Below are 14324 nucleotides of genomic sequence, written 5' to 3' on the forward strand. Positions count from 1 at the left end.
TTTTATTAGGATAAAACTTGCCGGTTTCATCGACTTTTATTACAACATAACTTGTGAGATAAAAATGCTTACATAGTCGTTGCATTGCATTATCGTTGAACATACGATTTGATATTACGTTTCAATGAAATATTGATTTGAATTACATCGCTAAATGACATACAACAGAAACCTAATAGAGATGTCCACAAAACATTTCTTGTTAATAATGGTTAGCAACTTTCCAATCCAATATTTAAGTAATATTACAATGTTATTTAAATTTATTGGTCATTTTAAATTACCATGTCATATCCTCTTAACATATTTCTATTGTCTCTTATATAGATACTATCTATGACTGTAAGAGACATTGCCGGTGTTTAAAGTTCAGGTCGGGATAACCTTTTACTACGAAGTACTATTGTCCAAATTTCTGGATATCGTTACAGATTTATAACCGGGAAGTCAGTTCGAAATGTCCAATTTCGCATTAAACATTATACAAAATTGAGGAAAATTAGAACCCGTTTTTTACTTTCTCGACATTTTGGTGGATAAAAAAATTACGCGCTATCATGTACGAAAAAAAATTAATTTTTTTAAGTTTAAATATTTTAATAAAAACAGTATAGATCATGAAAGTTACAACAAACTTTGGAGGCATTCAACAATAAAAAGTTACGAAAATCTAAAAATATCCTTAAGATTCAGCAGATTTAAAAAACCCTAATATATTCCGCTGTCCGAGAGACTTAGGTTTAGCAGCAACAGCTTTCTGAATAATTGGTTGACCAGAAATTGAATTAAGTTCCAGATGTATCCGTTTAGCCGTGTGATAGTCTTTATGCACATTCCACTCGCTTACTAAAACTGGTTTATTACATTCTTGGCAAATTTCACAAAGTCCTTCTACATTTTCACTCGCAGAGAAATATTTACTGATGGACTTTTGGGAACTCACAACATCTTCTATCTTTCTCTTCTTAGTGTTTTTTGGGCCAGATTTTGGAACAACTTGATTTTCAGTTGAAGTGGAAGCTGTAAAGGAACTATTCTTGTATAAATGTGTTTCACTTTTAACAATTCTTAAGGCGACATGATAGTCATAATGGGATTGAAAGTTATCTTGATCGACATACTTTCCACATTCTGGGCAACGCTGATTTTCAATAGTTTCTTCAACAGCATTTTTGATGACTTTCGAACATTGGTCAATCGGTTGATCGCTTTCTGTGGAATCATAATCAGTGGCGTCCTCAAATATTTTGGAAGTGTCAAAATTTCTTTTGAGACTATGACTAAAGTAACGAGTAAAAAACGAATTGATTACAGGAGATTGGTCGCCATTATTTGTATTATCACATATTGGTTTATTGAATTCATTGCTTATTGAATCCTGAGATATATCTAAATCTGGGTCCAATCTAATCATGGGTGAAGAACTATTATCGATAGGAGCATCAGAATGCTCCCTACAAGAATCCAAAGAGCTTCTAGATTTAGTGGAAATCACACTACTGAATTCAAAGTTCTCGTCTAACAATGATTCCGGATTGATTTGTTCAAAATAAATTAAATCTTCTGAATTCACATCATTTTCGTCCTCTTCAGTGTCAGCTGAATAAATTGAAACCTTATCATCATCGACATCACCGTTACAATCTTCCTTCGTTAGAATATTTGCCTCGCTGAGGAAGTGCTCCTGCTTAGAATCATCAAATTTCTGAATGTTAGTATTATTGTTCATTCTCATTTGTTCAAAAAATGAAGTGATTTCTCTGTTCTTTTTGAAATCTTGAAAATTACCAGCGCTGACACCTAAAATAATTTGTTCTCTTGAACTTGCGTCATTCTTGCGAACAGTATACATGTATCATCATCACACACATCTTTAACATCGAATCACGCTGTAATTTTGTTATCTAATTTTAGACTTTACATACATAATAAAAATATTTGCTTTAATGCAATCAATCAATTAATACAAAAAATCAACCAAAACATTAATTAATTAATTATAATTGAAATGTACAAATTAGCCCACGCCATAACCATATCTCTACTAAACTCTTTACGAGTAACTGATAATAGTTAAGTGCATAAAAATTCTTACCTAAGTATGTTATTCGATACGTTCCGTCATCCTGCATACAATTCTTTTGCAACACTTTCATGGCATTCTCAAATATTCGGCTCTGTTCATAAGAGTTCAGTGGATGGCTTTTCGTGCTATGAATTTCGGTATTTTCAATATCTTGTGCAAAACTAACGATCATTTGCTTTGCTTTCCGATTATTCTCTTCGAAATCTAAAAAAACATTCAGTGGACAAAATTAAAAATAAAACTTGAGTAACTTACATATACATAGTTTATAATATCGCTTTTCTCTTTTAACAAATTTCGTGTATGACAATTGATAGTTTTGTTCACTGCTATAACATCAAAACTATATTGGCGAAATAAACAATTTGTCATGCGTGAATATGTTTTTAAGGTGTTTTTGTTTTGTCGATTTTACATATACTTTTGTAATACAGAGAATCAATCAAAGGAATTAGCAGAGGATCACCTTGTATATAGAGGTTCACCAAACTGCAAAACTCACGCCAGAATTTGAAATATTAATAGACTATATGTTTTAGTCAAAGAAAAATACATTTTTTTAACACTTACCTTTGTTTAATCTTTCTGCTAGCTCCTCAGATAACTCATTCAGCCAATGTTCAAGGTCTTCTTTGATGCACAACATACCCTTGCCAGGAAATTTTTTACAGCAGCCTATGGACTTTGAGATCAACCTCGTATTCACCGGCTCATAATCAATACCTTTTGCTATATTGTAAAGCCAGGAGGCCGACTTTTCATCAAATTTTTTAGTTAGATCTTTATGACTAAATGTTGAGAGTTCACTCATCAATTTAATGTTCAATTTCTCCATTATTTCATCACCAAATTTACCACCTAAACTTGTGATTTTTTTTATAGGCATATTTTTGTACAATTGGGGTACAGCTTCGTGTGGTAAAATGGTTTGTTTGTTGGGTTTGTGAAGGCCACACACAAGTTTTGCTAAGATTTTGTTGTGGGCTATTCCAGCAGAACATTTATACCCTGATGTGAAGAAAAAATAATGAGACCAAATAGAACAATCACAGAATTATTAATGCCTGTATTCTTCAGTAGCCATTTTCGTGACTTAATATTTAAGTTGGTTTTTAAATTTTGCGTAATTAATGCCAGAATAATTTATTTTTATGTTAGTGATATGTAACATTTAATCCAATTTAAATATTAAACCGCCAAAATGGCTAAAAGAGAATACAATCATAACTCAGAAGAACAAGTGTCAGGCCCAGATGACTCATTCATACGAGCGTTAAAAAATCATTGGACCATAATCTGGAAGTTGATCTACATATTAACGATTTATCATCAGTCTGTATGAACATGTCAAATTTGTCAGACAAAATAATTACCCATAAAAAGTCTGATGGGACCTACATAACTGATCTATATACCCTATTTAAAATAGGCCTTAAGAGTAAGTTATTTTTATGGATCTTTAGAACACCATTAAAATAGGACGTTTTGGTATTGTGAGTATTAATTTGTACCTTTCTACATCTACAGAACTTTTTTTTGTTTTTTAAGCACATTAAAAGAATGTTATGAATTTGTTAAATTATGTCCCAAACTTTTGATATTTGAGTATCACCAGATCAAGTGGAAACATAAGCATTGTGTAAGTGAAAGAAGGACCGCACAAAGTTTAATATGCCTCTAACAAAGACCAACAAAGTGCCGCGAAGTCAGAGAAATCAATATTTATCTAAACAACGAAACGAAGATGCCGGCCTGATTAATTCCACTCGCTTCGTTGGTCTTTGTTGGAGGCATATTAAACTTTGTGCGGTCCTTTTACCACTTACACAATTCCTATGTTTCCACTTGACCTGATAATACCTGTATAGGAATTGAAATATCTAACGTTATTTTCCTACACAAGAATCATAAAGGCCGTTTTAAGCACTCTATATAATAAAAATAACATTTATTTTTGTAAACCTTCCTATGAGGCAATTTTTTAGCTGCTTCACTTTATTTGGCGCGCAATTTAGCTACACAATTAATTGAATATTTCACATTGAAATACCTGTAACTTTGAAAATTTCAGCTCGCACTTCCTCAGCAATAACGCCTCCTAAGGCAAGTTTAAAATTTGCTTCGTCATATTCTCTGTGTTCACAAACGTTCTGGACAAAATCAACTGTACTGTTACCCACAACATAAGTGTTTTGCAGTTTGTCAACAGAAACCATATCAAGGCCGGCATGAATTCGTTTTTCTACTATCGCAGTTATGTCCATATAAGCTTCATCTACAGAGGCTCTTTGTAGGTTTGATGAAAAAGTCTGCAAGACTTCTGCTACTCTTTTACCTGCATCACGATATCTTTAATACAAAAGTTGTGCTTAAGTATATAAAACATACAAAGTTGTGATTTACATACTTGGAAAGTTCAGCTTTGCCACGAACTTCTGGCACTTGAACTAGTACAATTTCAGGACAGTGTGTTTTGGCATCATCACCTCTCATGTGCCTTTGAACTCCTTTATCTCTTGCTGGATAGTTTACTGCGATAATTCTGATGAATAATATAGGAGAACCATCATTTACCTCCTTGTAAGGAAACTTTATTTTATATTTTTTATGTGTATATGTTAAATAGCAGAATTGTCTGCATTGATAATATGTTCATTTAGTAACATACCAGCACCAAGAGTTGGATCGTTTCACACCTTTGAGTCTACTCTAATGCTTCTAAATCAAACTCAAATTGCAGTTTTAAATGTTGTCAATGTTCAATCATGTCTTTGGACTATCTGAATGTAAGGAACTTTTGCAAGTAAGTGTTAACATGTGCATGTCAAGGTCATGATTTGTTCAGTTCAAATTTAAGTATTAGCATGCTTGCCTCTTTGGGTCAGCATGAATGCTTTACTTTGTGAATTCTTATTCATAGGGCTTTAGTTTGTTTCCCCTAAAGCTTAACACATGTTGCAGAATGTTTGGGGTAATGACATGTTTATTAAATTAACATATACAAGTTTATACTAAATGAGCCACGTCAATAAAATGAAAGCTATTGTTGGTTGGTTTCATATCCTAGAGAATCACTGATTGGATTTGAGGTGACTAGTCAAATCAAGAGATGAGATCTATATATGGCTTCTCCTGGCTAAAATTGCCTGCGTATCAAAGTAGTCAAATATACACCACATAACAACAAACAGGATATCATAGTAGGAAAGTAGAAAACCATTATTTGCGTAGTATTGCTTACCCTCCGCCCCTCCATTGGTTGTACTGAACAACTGCGATGGGTTTTCCCTTCAAATTTGGATTCAAATTTTCCTCCACTTGACAGAAAAAGCAATCCATATCAATAAGTAAAATGATTCGGTCTGTAGGGCTCATGATTCAAAATTTTGATGCTTCGGAGACTGTATTTTAGGATTTGGGGATATTAACAGGGCTGAAAAATATTAAAAGGATTGGGAGATATTAGGACACTTGGGAGATTAAGAGGACTGGGGGATGTTAAGAAAATTAGGGGATATTTCGAATAGTAAAATTATGATAAAAGTCAAACTAAATGCTAAAAATAAAATTTAAACAACACATGCCCCTATTTATTTAATAAATTAAAAAATAATCAATAACTATAACATCTATAACTTAAGTAGGGTTAAGATTGAAGACATTTAGAAATAACGTATTTCTTATCATTAGGAAAGTTTAGTCAAGGGGCTCTATTCCATAGAACGATGCGCGAGTGAGGATGAAATTTTCCTCGATGTTGATTGGTCAAAAAATTTCATTCGCTAATTTCATTGGACCAAAATTTTAATTCTCCTTCTCCTACTTTCCTAGAGAATCAGACCCCCAAACCCTCACTCTTGAAATTTCGTTTTGATGACGATATCAATTTATTAAGCTTAATTGCCGTCGTAATTCGAGTAACAAAGATGTTTTGTGATTTTTGTGAGGGTTTATGTTACCCACACCGGGTCTTGAGATGTTTTTGCCAAATCATACCCAAAAGGTAATCAATAAGGAATATTTTAAAATATCTGAATCTCTATATTTAAAAAGTTTAGATCACTTCCAATTAAACTGGAAGTCTTCCGGTCGAGACGTCACTTCCGGTTACATCGAAAACCTTAAAAACAATAACATATTGTGGATATATTAAATGATAAAAAAATCAATCTTTTATTCCAAAAATTTTATAAAAATTTGAAATGGAGCCAATAATATATAATAATAGCCAATAAATAATATTTGCAAATACACCCGGTAAATTTATGTTGAGTATCTAATATCAATGTAATGCTGAAACACAGAGCAGGGTGCTAAAAAACATATAAAGGCCTCGAATATCTAATTTTGGTGATGTAGAAAATTCAAAAACTTTCTCTTGTTTAAACAAAACGATGAAATTTGTAATGCGCATGTTTTCCGATCCGTACTAGAAACTTCTCAATGCGAATATCGATATATCAAGTGTCGATACAGAGTATCGACTATCGAATCTTTTAGAATCGGTACTTTAGTATATCGATCGCCTAACCTCCAACACTATATAGTTTTAATCCATCTAACGTGAACTAACCTACAAGCAGTAAAGTAGAAGCACAAATAACAAACTATTGGAAACAGCGTCTACAGAGCTTCAGTGCCATCACGTTTCATTGAAGTTTTAAAAATTAACTTAATTTAGATATTTTAACGTTATTTACGGAAAATGTCCGAAGGTTCTAGCAAAGATACAACCACCACCAAAACGCCCATGGTCTACATTTGTGGAGGTAGGTAATACTAATTTAAACATGGGAAAGCAGGGCCCCCATAGAAACCAATAACTGGTCGTTTCTAACTGAGAACATGAAGGTTGTCTAGAAATGCACTATTTTATAATAGTAAAAGTATCCTGGGAAATATCAAAAAGCAGACATCTCAAAAAGGGAACGCTACAAGTAGTTACTTGTACTCTTTTCCTAAACCATAAGAATCCGTGAAAAAATATTAGATAGAAGAATTTCAGGGTTTCTCATAAGATATGAAAATGCTTTGACTCTAATGGTCATATTGCCATTTGGTCAGTCACCACTGTTTTCTTTGCAAATACTGATATAGGGCTGTCTTAAGAATTCATGTGACAAAAGCCAATCATTTTTTTTTTTAGAATGCCATAATGAAAATGAGATCAGACCCAGAGATCCCATTCGTTGCCGAGAATGTGGTTATCGTATTATGTATAAGAAGAGAACAAAAAGATGTATCCTTTTTATTGTGCTTGTTTTCACTGTAAACTAAGTTAAGTGCAGTTATGTAGCCATAACTGTTTCATATTAGAAAAGGGATTCTCCTTATGAGGGAGTGTATTGCCTCTGATTCACTTAAATATTAGCTTTCAATGGGGAAAACAACTGCCCTTTAATAAGTATTAATTTCCTTAATAATTCCTATAGTAATTGTTTTTGATGCTAGATAGAGCATGCAGATTGCATTCATCTCCAAGTTTTGTGAATCATACCAAGAATGTGATGAGAAGAATATTTAGTATTATGAATTATTTTGTAATTCATCTATATAAAAATATTTTACTATATGCTAAGTGAACATTTAACTTGAATTTTATGAGTTTTGTCTATGTTTTGGTACCTATACTTTACCCAATGGAAAAATCTTCTATTATTATTATTCATATGGAGTCCCCAAAATGTTTCTTAAAAAAAAAGATTTAATTTCAAAGGGCTCAACCTCGCGGCCTTTGCCTCAAACTACTCCTAAAATCACTTTCATTTGGCCTTACAGCAGAAAATGACTCATAACTTTTGTTTGTAAACAAGCCCTGAAAACTGGCAACCTTGTGATTTTTTAAAAACAAATGTAAAAAGTTGAAAATAACAAAATATGTGCTATTAGTAAATGCCTTGGATTGAATCAACAATGGTGGTTTGCACAGAGCTAAGGTAAGTACTGTATGTGCGTAAACTGAAGATTCGTTTTTTTCTGTGAGTAAAGCCTTAAATTAAAACAAGAAAATGTTATCAAATTTAGACGCTTATCCAATAATGGACAAAAAGGGCCAAACATCAGTAGTAGTGTTGCGTTTAAGAAATGAAATAGGAACCCTAAAGTGTTTGAGGTTATGTCAAAAGCATTGAGGCTGTGTAGTTAGAGATGGCGTTCGAATCAACGAGTGTTCTAAAGAGAGTAGTCGATTTGATTAGTAAATTATCTGATAAATGACATCACATCAATACATAACCTAATTTACAATTTGTTTATCAAGTACGAATTTAAAGAAATAGACTGAAATCGATGAACTGCTTTTTTATGTTTAAAAAAAAATCTATCTGTTTGTGGTAGGTACCGGTCACTATCAAACTCTCCATTTAAATTTCACAATCAGCGTAAATGGCCGAAAGTGCAGCAAATTTTACCACTACAGTCCAGAACAAGCCTTCTATATTTGAGATTATAGCCCAGAAATCTTTGAATGATACCCTGTACCCAGCCTTACAGAAAGTAGCGTTATTCCTGTCCTCTAGTTTTCCCAAAAAGTTTGGATTTTTAAATTTATATTATGACGAGGCATTTCTGGCATGTAATGGTTTACTTCAGTGTTATTACCTGATGTATTATGGTAAGTTTCACAATCTCATATAGTCTGTACCTAATAGGTTAAGTAGCATTCATAAGTATGAAATTACCACATTTTTATGGGCTATAAAAACTCTTTTGAGGAGTGATCAACCAAAACTTCTACCAATATTTATTTATAGCCCATTGTACCCATATTTTCTCTAGCTGGACATAGAATCCTGACATATTGCTACTGTATAATTATGTGTCCTAATAGCCACATATTACATTTTTTGTGTACCTTTTTCCATCAATAGATCTGCTGTTACATTCTTTAATTACTAGTTCCTCCATTCATAATGCCATTTATATTAATTCATACATTTTTAAGATTAACCGAGAGAGTATACAAAGCTGAATTTTCCTAATACCATGTTTGACCACATAAGTACTAAAGTCATAAAAATATATATACACTGCCGGCCAAAAGTTTGAGACCACCCTGATTAAAATGGGAAATCAAAGATAACTAAAAATTTTAAAGTTGTATGAAGCATAAAATTAAATTAACATGTATTATAAGATCTAACAAATCTAAGAAATAAACATAAACATAAAATTTCAAAAAGTAAAAAACATTCACAAATTTCATTCAAACTGACTTTTCATCAAAAAAACCTCCTTTACATTTGATCACTTTTTTGACAAGTCTAGGCATCCGAGCAATTAATTTATGGATGGTCTCTTGTGAAATATCATTCCAGCTTTGCTGTAATGTCCTCCACATGTCTTCACGTGATGAAGGACATCGTTCCCGAACCTTTCTATTGAGCTCCTCCCACAAAAACTCGATAGGATTAAGATCGGGACTCTGAGGTGGCCAAATCATATTTTTCAACACTCCTTCGGTCTCCTTTTGTTCCAAATAGCCTCTGCATAATTTCGAGCTGTGTTTGGGATCATTGTCTTGTTGACAAATAAACCCATTACCAATTAGTTTTAACCCTGAAGGAATGGCATTTTGTTCTAAGATTACTTTATAATGCTCTTTTTTCATTATTCCTTCAATTTTGACTAATTCACCGATTCCATGACCCGAAAAACAACCCCAGACCATAATGGAACCACCACCATGCTTTACGGTCGGTAACACACAATCTGGCATCATCTTTTCTTTGGCACCGCGTCGAACATACACTCTCCTTTTTGATCCAAATAATTCGAACTTCGATTCATCAGTCCAAAGAACTTTTTTAAAATCATCTTCCGACCAGTTTTTATGGGTTAGGGCCCACTGCAGCGGTTTCTTTTTGTTTCGAGGCCTCAATAAAGGTTTTCGGATAGCAATGCGACCAAACAAATTACCTTCCCTCAATCGCCTTTTCACTGTAGTTAGTGATATTGGTTTGGATCGAGATTTGTTTACCTCAACGAGAATTTCTGGTGCTGTTAGACGCCTATTCCGCTTACTAGTGATAACTATGAATTTATCCTCACCAGATGTGGTAGCTTTTGGTCTTCCTGAACGTGGATGATCTCGATTACTGCCAGTTTCTCTGTACCGGACAATTGCGGAATGGACACAAGTTTTCGATAATTTAAGTTGAGATGCAATCGCACGTTCAAATTTACCTTCATTATATAGAGTGACAATGGCAGATCGCGTATCAGTGTTAATTTCATACACTTTTCCCATTTTCAAAGAATCTTCTCTTTAAAAGTCACAAATTTAAACCAACTAAGATTGTTAGTCAAATGAACTCCTTAACACACAAATACAAAAGTTAATTAACATTAAATATCTGATTTCAGATTATTTAAACAAACATACTGTTCAGCTAATGTAACAAACAGCAAAATAATATTTATTGAGGACGTAATAACTATGAACAAACGACTGTACCTTTATGGCGCTCAATCGGCACTAGTTTAAACATATAGGAAAACGTCGTAATTGTCTTATCTTAAAAAATCTGCAAACGATTGATTGTTTATATGTTCCGAAGAAAATAAAGAAATCGTAGATGGTGCAGAAATGTGTTTATATTTCGAAAATTTTATATATTTGTAAATAATGTAACGTTTCTAGAAGTGGTCTCAAACTTTTGGCCGGCAGTGTATGTCATGAATTAAATAAGGATTTGCAATTTAAGAATTAATTAATTAATTTAAGGCACCACAATTCCAAAGTTCATAGCAAAGTTTCATATATTATTTTTAGGCCACCTTATCGACTTTAGGTATTCATAATTAATGATGTACTCTTTTTCTCATTTAGTTCACTTGTACTTATCTGTAATCTATTTATAGTTTTATCTCAATTCGTTTGTTTTACCTTGCCAACCCTAGTAGCACATCCTGCATGTTCTAGCTGCTTTATACTATAGTTAAACTTATCATATTTTTTAGATGCATCATTTTCTGAGAATTTCTATGGGTTGAAGAGGATACTTTCTAATGAGACACAACTCACTAATAGAGAAAAGGAGATTTCTCTATTGTTCTTAGTTGCAGTACCATATTTTAAAAGAAAACTTGAGGAAAAAATACAAATATATCGAATACAAAATGCTGAAGGGCAGTTGACAAAAGTAATGTTACCTTAAGTTTTCCACTCAGTTCAGGTTAAATCCTTGCATTTTCGAGTTTTTAATTAGAAAGAGAATGAATTCAACCATAAATCCTATATTTTGTCAAATTCCTCAGGGAGTGATTGGTGATTTTTGTTGATTGGGAGTGATATTGATGTATAGTCAACATAATATATATTATGTTGACTATACATCAATATACAGCCCCTCTTAAAACTATCAATATTAATGGGTTCAAACTCATGATCAGTCTGAAACTCAAAATGAAAACACTGATTGAAGTAATAATTTTTGACCTGAGAGTATTTTCTTCAAGATATTTAATTTTCTCATTACAATTACAATAACCTCAGGAAAGGCTCGATGTGGCTTACTGTCTGCCCCCCATGCCATAAAAGAATTGAAAGTTCCTGATTGTAATTTTATATATATTGGTGAATGCAAATTTTTCATATTAACTTTCTGTAGAAAGTGTTTTGTGACCATAGAAAATGGGTAAACTCTAATTTTTGTTGTTGTTCATTTGTTAATTTGAAATTTGGGTCATTGAAGTAACAGAAAATTTACGATTGGTTCTTTTTGTAGCATTATATTACTTTGAACTTACTGAACGTGACCATAACTTTATTTTTAAATAGGAGACTCTCTATTATTAAATCCAGCAAATCGTTCTATCTAATTAAAAATCAGTTATTTTTATAAACAAAAACATAACCGCGTGGTTTAGATACCATTTTTGGGGGGATGAAGCATCTTTTTTTTTACAGTTTATCCGCCCTATTTGAGAAATTACGCACTAAGCCATGGGGGCGGAATGGGAGGAAATAACCATGACCTCTATGTCTTAAGTACGCTCGCCCATGATGCATTTCTGGCGATAAAATGACATCATAAAGGATTAATAAATGGAGGCTTTCCGTTCAAAATGTTTGACAACTGATTTTAGAGGAATGTTAGCAATTTTTGGCGACATCTAATTCTTCTAAATCAAGCAATACAAAAATCTATATATCATTTTATTGCGGCGACGGAGGCAGGCAGTGTTACCAGCTCAAATGGATATTTTAATTTTCTAGGATGACGATTTTGATCTATTTACAATAAGTTTTAAAATGTCTTAAAAATGAATTGATTTATGTTACTTACTTTTTAGGATTTTAAAAGTAGGAGCAAGAAACTTCTTATCTATGCACATTCTACATTTGAAGTTCTATGGAATTTAGCGACTTTAAATAATTATCTTAAATATATGTCTGAACAGACAGATGTTCAAATTCCGCTTTTGAATATTCTTGGTCTAAAGTTTATTTATTCTAATGAAGAACCAAGTCTAACTTTTTGGAGCGCACTATTTCGTGGTAACTTAAAGTACGTAATTTTGGTACTGATTAGATTAACTGACTGAACAGTGGGCGTCCATTTTAATTTCTAGGCTTTCAGACATAAATTTTGGATTAGCTCGAAATGCAGTGAGTACTGTATTAGAAACTACTGCTTTCTTCATGCAGTTTTTGCAAACTTGGAGTTCTCAGAAACCCAATTTCACATTCACGTATTTACCAAAAGTTGAACCTCCTTCAGTAAGTACTAATACAAAGTTAAATACTATCGTCATTGTGTTGTATTCCAGCGCGATATCGTAGCTAAGCATTATAAAGGCAAATGCAAAATTTGCTATCAAAGTTGGGTTATTCCCACAATTCTTCCAGTATCAGGGTAAGAACATTTGTAAATTTCTATAGATCTATGCAGGATTAGTCAAAAGTAGCGCGCAAAATATTGGGTGTCCTGGTTTGCTAATGTCGCAAATTAACCAGAGATAACAAATGTGTATTTAAGCTAAAAAGGTTATATGAAAATCTTCGTCGTTTCGTTCTTTGAGATTCAGAGTTTCTATCTTTTTTTTTAACATTGCGAGAGAAAAAATGTTTCCTTGCATGTATGCATTCGTGAGATGAAAGTTCTACTTTACTTACCTGCAGACGAGATATATCCCTACCAATAACTTACCTACGTTCTACTTGTCTGCAAACCGTAAAAAGGCGTAAATTGGAAAATGAACTTTTATTGAAGTCGTTAATTTGTTGCCTAGTGGCCTTCATATGTATAAGTAATCATGCATCATTAGACCTTCGCTGAGAGACTACAGCAGTAATTGGACTAGTTCTGTTTTGGACTTCCGGTATGATGTCCCTAGTTCGATTTCCAGTTCGGTCGTTTATTATTCGTTTAGTTTTTGTATTATTTAAATTTTTTTACACTGAATGAAATAGTGTACAGAATTTTACTATATATTTTCGAGCGGGTATTAAAAATAACAATAAACAAACATTGCAAATTAGTTAAAAAATACTAAGCTAATAATTTTTGAGTTGAACATCCTGTATGTTATTGCACTGTCGAAATCTTTATATTTTTCTACTTTTAAAAATATCGGATAACCTAAGTCGGATGTACATTGCCACATCTCAGGTGTTACTGACGTAGATTTGAAATTTGAAACGTCAAATAACGCAAAATGACATCATAATGTTATTTTATTGTTGATCGTAATTAGCACCAACTCTTGTGTTTTAAATAACAGAGATAAATATATATTTTATAGTATTTAAATTTTTCGTCTGCCCTAGGTCAATAAATTGGATTTTGAAGTTTCATGATTTTTAAAATTTTTGTAATTTTCATAACAAAATATCGATTACATCTTGATAAATCTGTTTTTTGTAGTCGAAATAATTAAGGAATAGCGTACCCCGGCGAGGCAATATTTTTAATAAGTTAAAATTGACGTATAACTGAATCCTGATTTTTAAAAAGATTCATGATTAAGTTATGTTTTACCTATTGAAGAAATTGTTATCGAATATAACCGAACTCCTCAGGTACATATTTTGCTTCCCTTGCATTGCGAAGCATTTAAATGAGACACAAAAATGCCCAGTGACAAATTTACCAGCGATGCTCTCGGATACAGTTCGCATCTATGAGGATTAGGAAATTGTTGTTATGTTTATATGTGAATAAAATCAACGTAGGGTGTCGGATGTATGTAATTATCAGTTGTTTTGTTTTTTTTTTTGTAAAATATTATATAT

At 32.6% G+C, this 14324-nt stretch overlaps 3 protein-coding genes across 6 annotated transcripts; 2 read left to right on the plus strand and 1 right to left on the minus strand.

The window, feature by feature from the left end:
* Window positions 1–579: 579 nt before the first annotated feature.
* Window positions 580–5646, minus strand: DNApol-eta (DNA polymerase eta). 4 transcript variants are annotated; one of them, XM_066395757.1, is made up of 6 exons: window positions 5328–5646; window positions 4494–4628; window positions 4137–4435; window positions 2657–3094; window positions 2096–2290; window positions 580–1800 (listed from the first exon to the last, which is right to left on the minus strand). In XM_066395757.1, the coding sequence occupies exons 1-6, from the start codon at window positions 5459–5461 to the stop codon at window positions 683–685; spliced, it is 2319 nt and encodes a 772-aa protein (XP_066251854.1). In that variant the 5' UTR covers window positions 5462–5646; the 3' UTR covers window positions 580–682. The 4 variants fall into 4 exon arrangements, with proteins under 4 accessions (XP_066251854.1, XP_066251858.1, XP_066251855.1 ...); XM_066395761.1 differs by lacking the exon at window positions 2657–3094 and having other exon boundaries at window positions 5328–5642; XM_066395758.1 differs by lacking the exon at window positions 5328–5646 and having other exon boundaries at window positions 582–1800; window positions 4137–4421; window positions 4494–4727.
* A 1048-nt stretch (window positions 5647–6694) lies between these two features.
* Rpb12 (DNA-directed RNA polymerases I, II, and III subunit Rpb12) lies at window positions 6695–7687 on the plus strand. The gene is made up of 3 exons (XM_066395634.1): window positions 6695–6855; window positions 7233–7325; window positions 7519–7687. The coding sequence occupies exons 1-3, from the start codon at window positions 6792–6794 to the stop codon at window positions 7539–7541; spliced, it is 180 nt and encodes a 59-aa protein (XP_066251731.1). The 5' UTR covers window positions 6695–6791; the 3' UTR covers window positions 7542–7687.
* A 677-nt stretch (window positions 7688–8364) lies between these two features.
* Window positions 8365–14278, plus strand: Pex12 (peroxin 12). Its single transcript, XM_066395765.1, has 6 exons — window positions 8365–8699; window positions 11048–11229; window positions 12383–12597; window positions 12662–12809; window positions 12860–12945; window positions 14112–14278. Exons 1-6 carry the CDS (start codon window positions 8471–8473, stop codon window positions 14221–14223), a joined length of 972 nt encoding a protein of 323 aa, XP_066251862.1. The 5' UTR covers window positions 8365–8470; the 3' UTR covers window positions 14224–14278.
* The last annotated feature ends 46 nt before the right edge of the window (window positions 14279–14324 follow it).

The sequence above is a fragment of the Euwallacea similis genome, chromosome 12 (genome assembly GCF_039881205.1).
Source record: "Euwallacea similis isolate ESF13 chromosome 12, ESF131.1, whole genome shotgun sequence".
Classification (NCBI taxonomy): domain Eukaryota; kingdom Metazoa; phylum Arthropoda; class Insecta; order Coleoptera; family Curculionidae; genus Euwallacea; species Euwallacea similis.

Excerpts from the sequence above, each read along its gene's own strand:
- DNApol-eta (XM_066395757.1), bottom strand. The coding sequence starts at position 5,461 with ATGAGCCCTACAGACCGAATCATTTTACTTATTGATATGGATTGCTTT. Across the intron at positions 4,436-4,493 it reads GGCAAAGCTGAACTTTCCAA|ATATCGTGATGCAGGTAAAA; the intron begins GTATGTAAATCA and ends TTTGTATTAAAG. Across the intron at positions 3,095-4,136 it reads TGAAATTTTCAAAGTTACAG|GGTATAAATGTTCTGCTGGA; the intron begins GTATTTCAATGT and ends TCTTCACATCAG.
- Rpb12 (XM_066395634.1), top strand. The coding sequence starts at position 6,792 with ATGTCCGAAGGTTCTAGCAAAGATACAACCACCACCAAAACGCCCATG. Across the intron at positions 6,856-7,232 it reads CATGGTCTACATTTGTGGAG|AATGCCATAATGAAAATGAG; the intron begins GTAGGTAATACT and ends TTTTTTTTTTAG. Across the intron at positions 7,326-7,518 it reads TAAGAAGAGAACAAAAAGAT|TAATTGTTTTTGATGCTAGA; the intron begins GTATCCTTTTTA and ends TAATTCCTATAG.
- Pex12 (XM_066395765.1), top strand. The coding sequence starts at position 8,471 with ATGGCCGAAAGTGCAGCAAATTTTACCACTACAGTCCAGAACAAGCCT. Across the intron at positions 8,700-11,047 it reads TTATTACCTGATGTATTATG|ATGCATCATTTTCTGAGAAT; the intron begins GTAAGTTTCACA and ends CATATTTTTTAG. Across the intron at positions 12,946-14,111 it reads ACAATTCTTCCAGTATCAGG|GTACATATTTTGCTTCCCTT; the intron begins GTAAGAACATTT and ends CGAACTCCTCAG.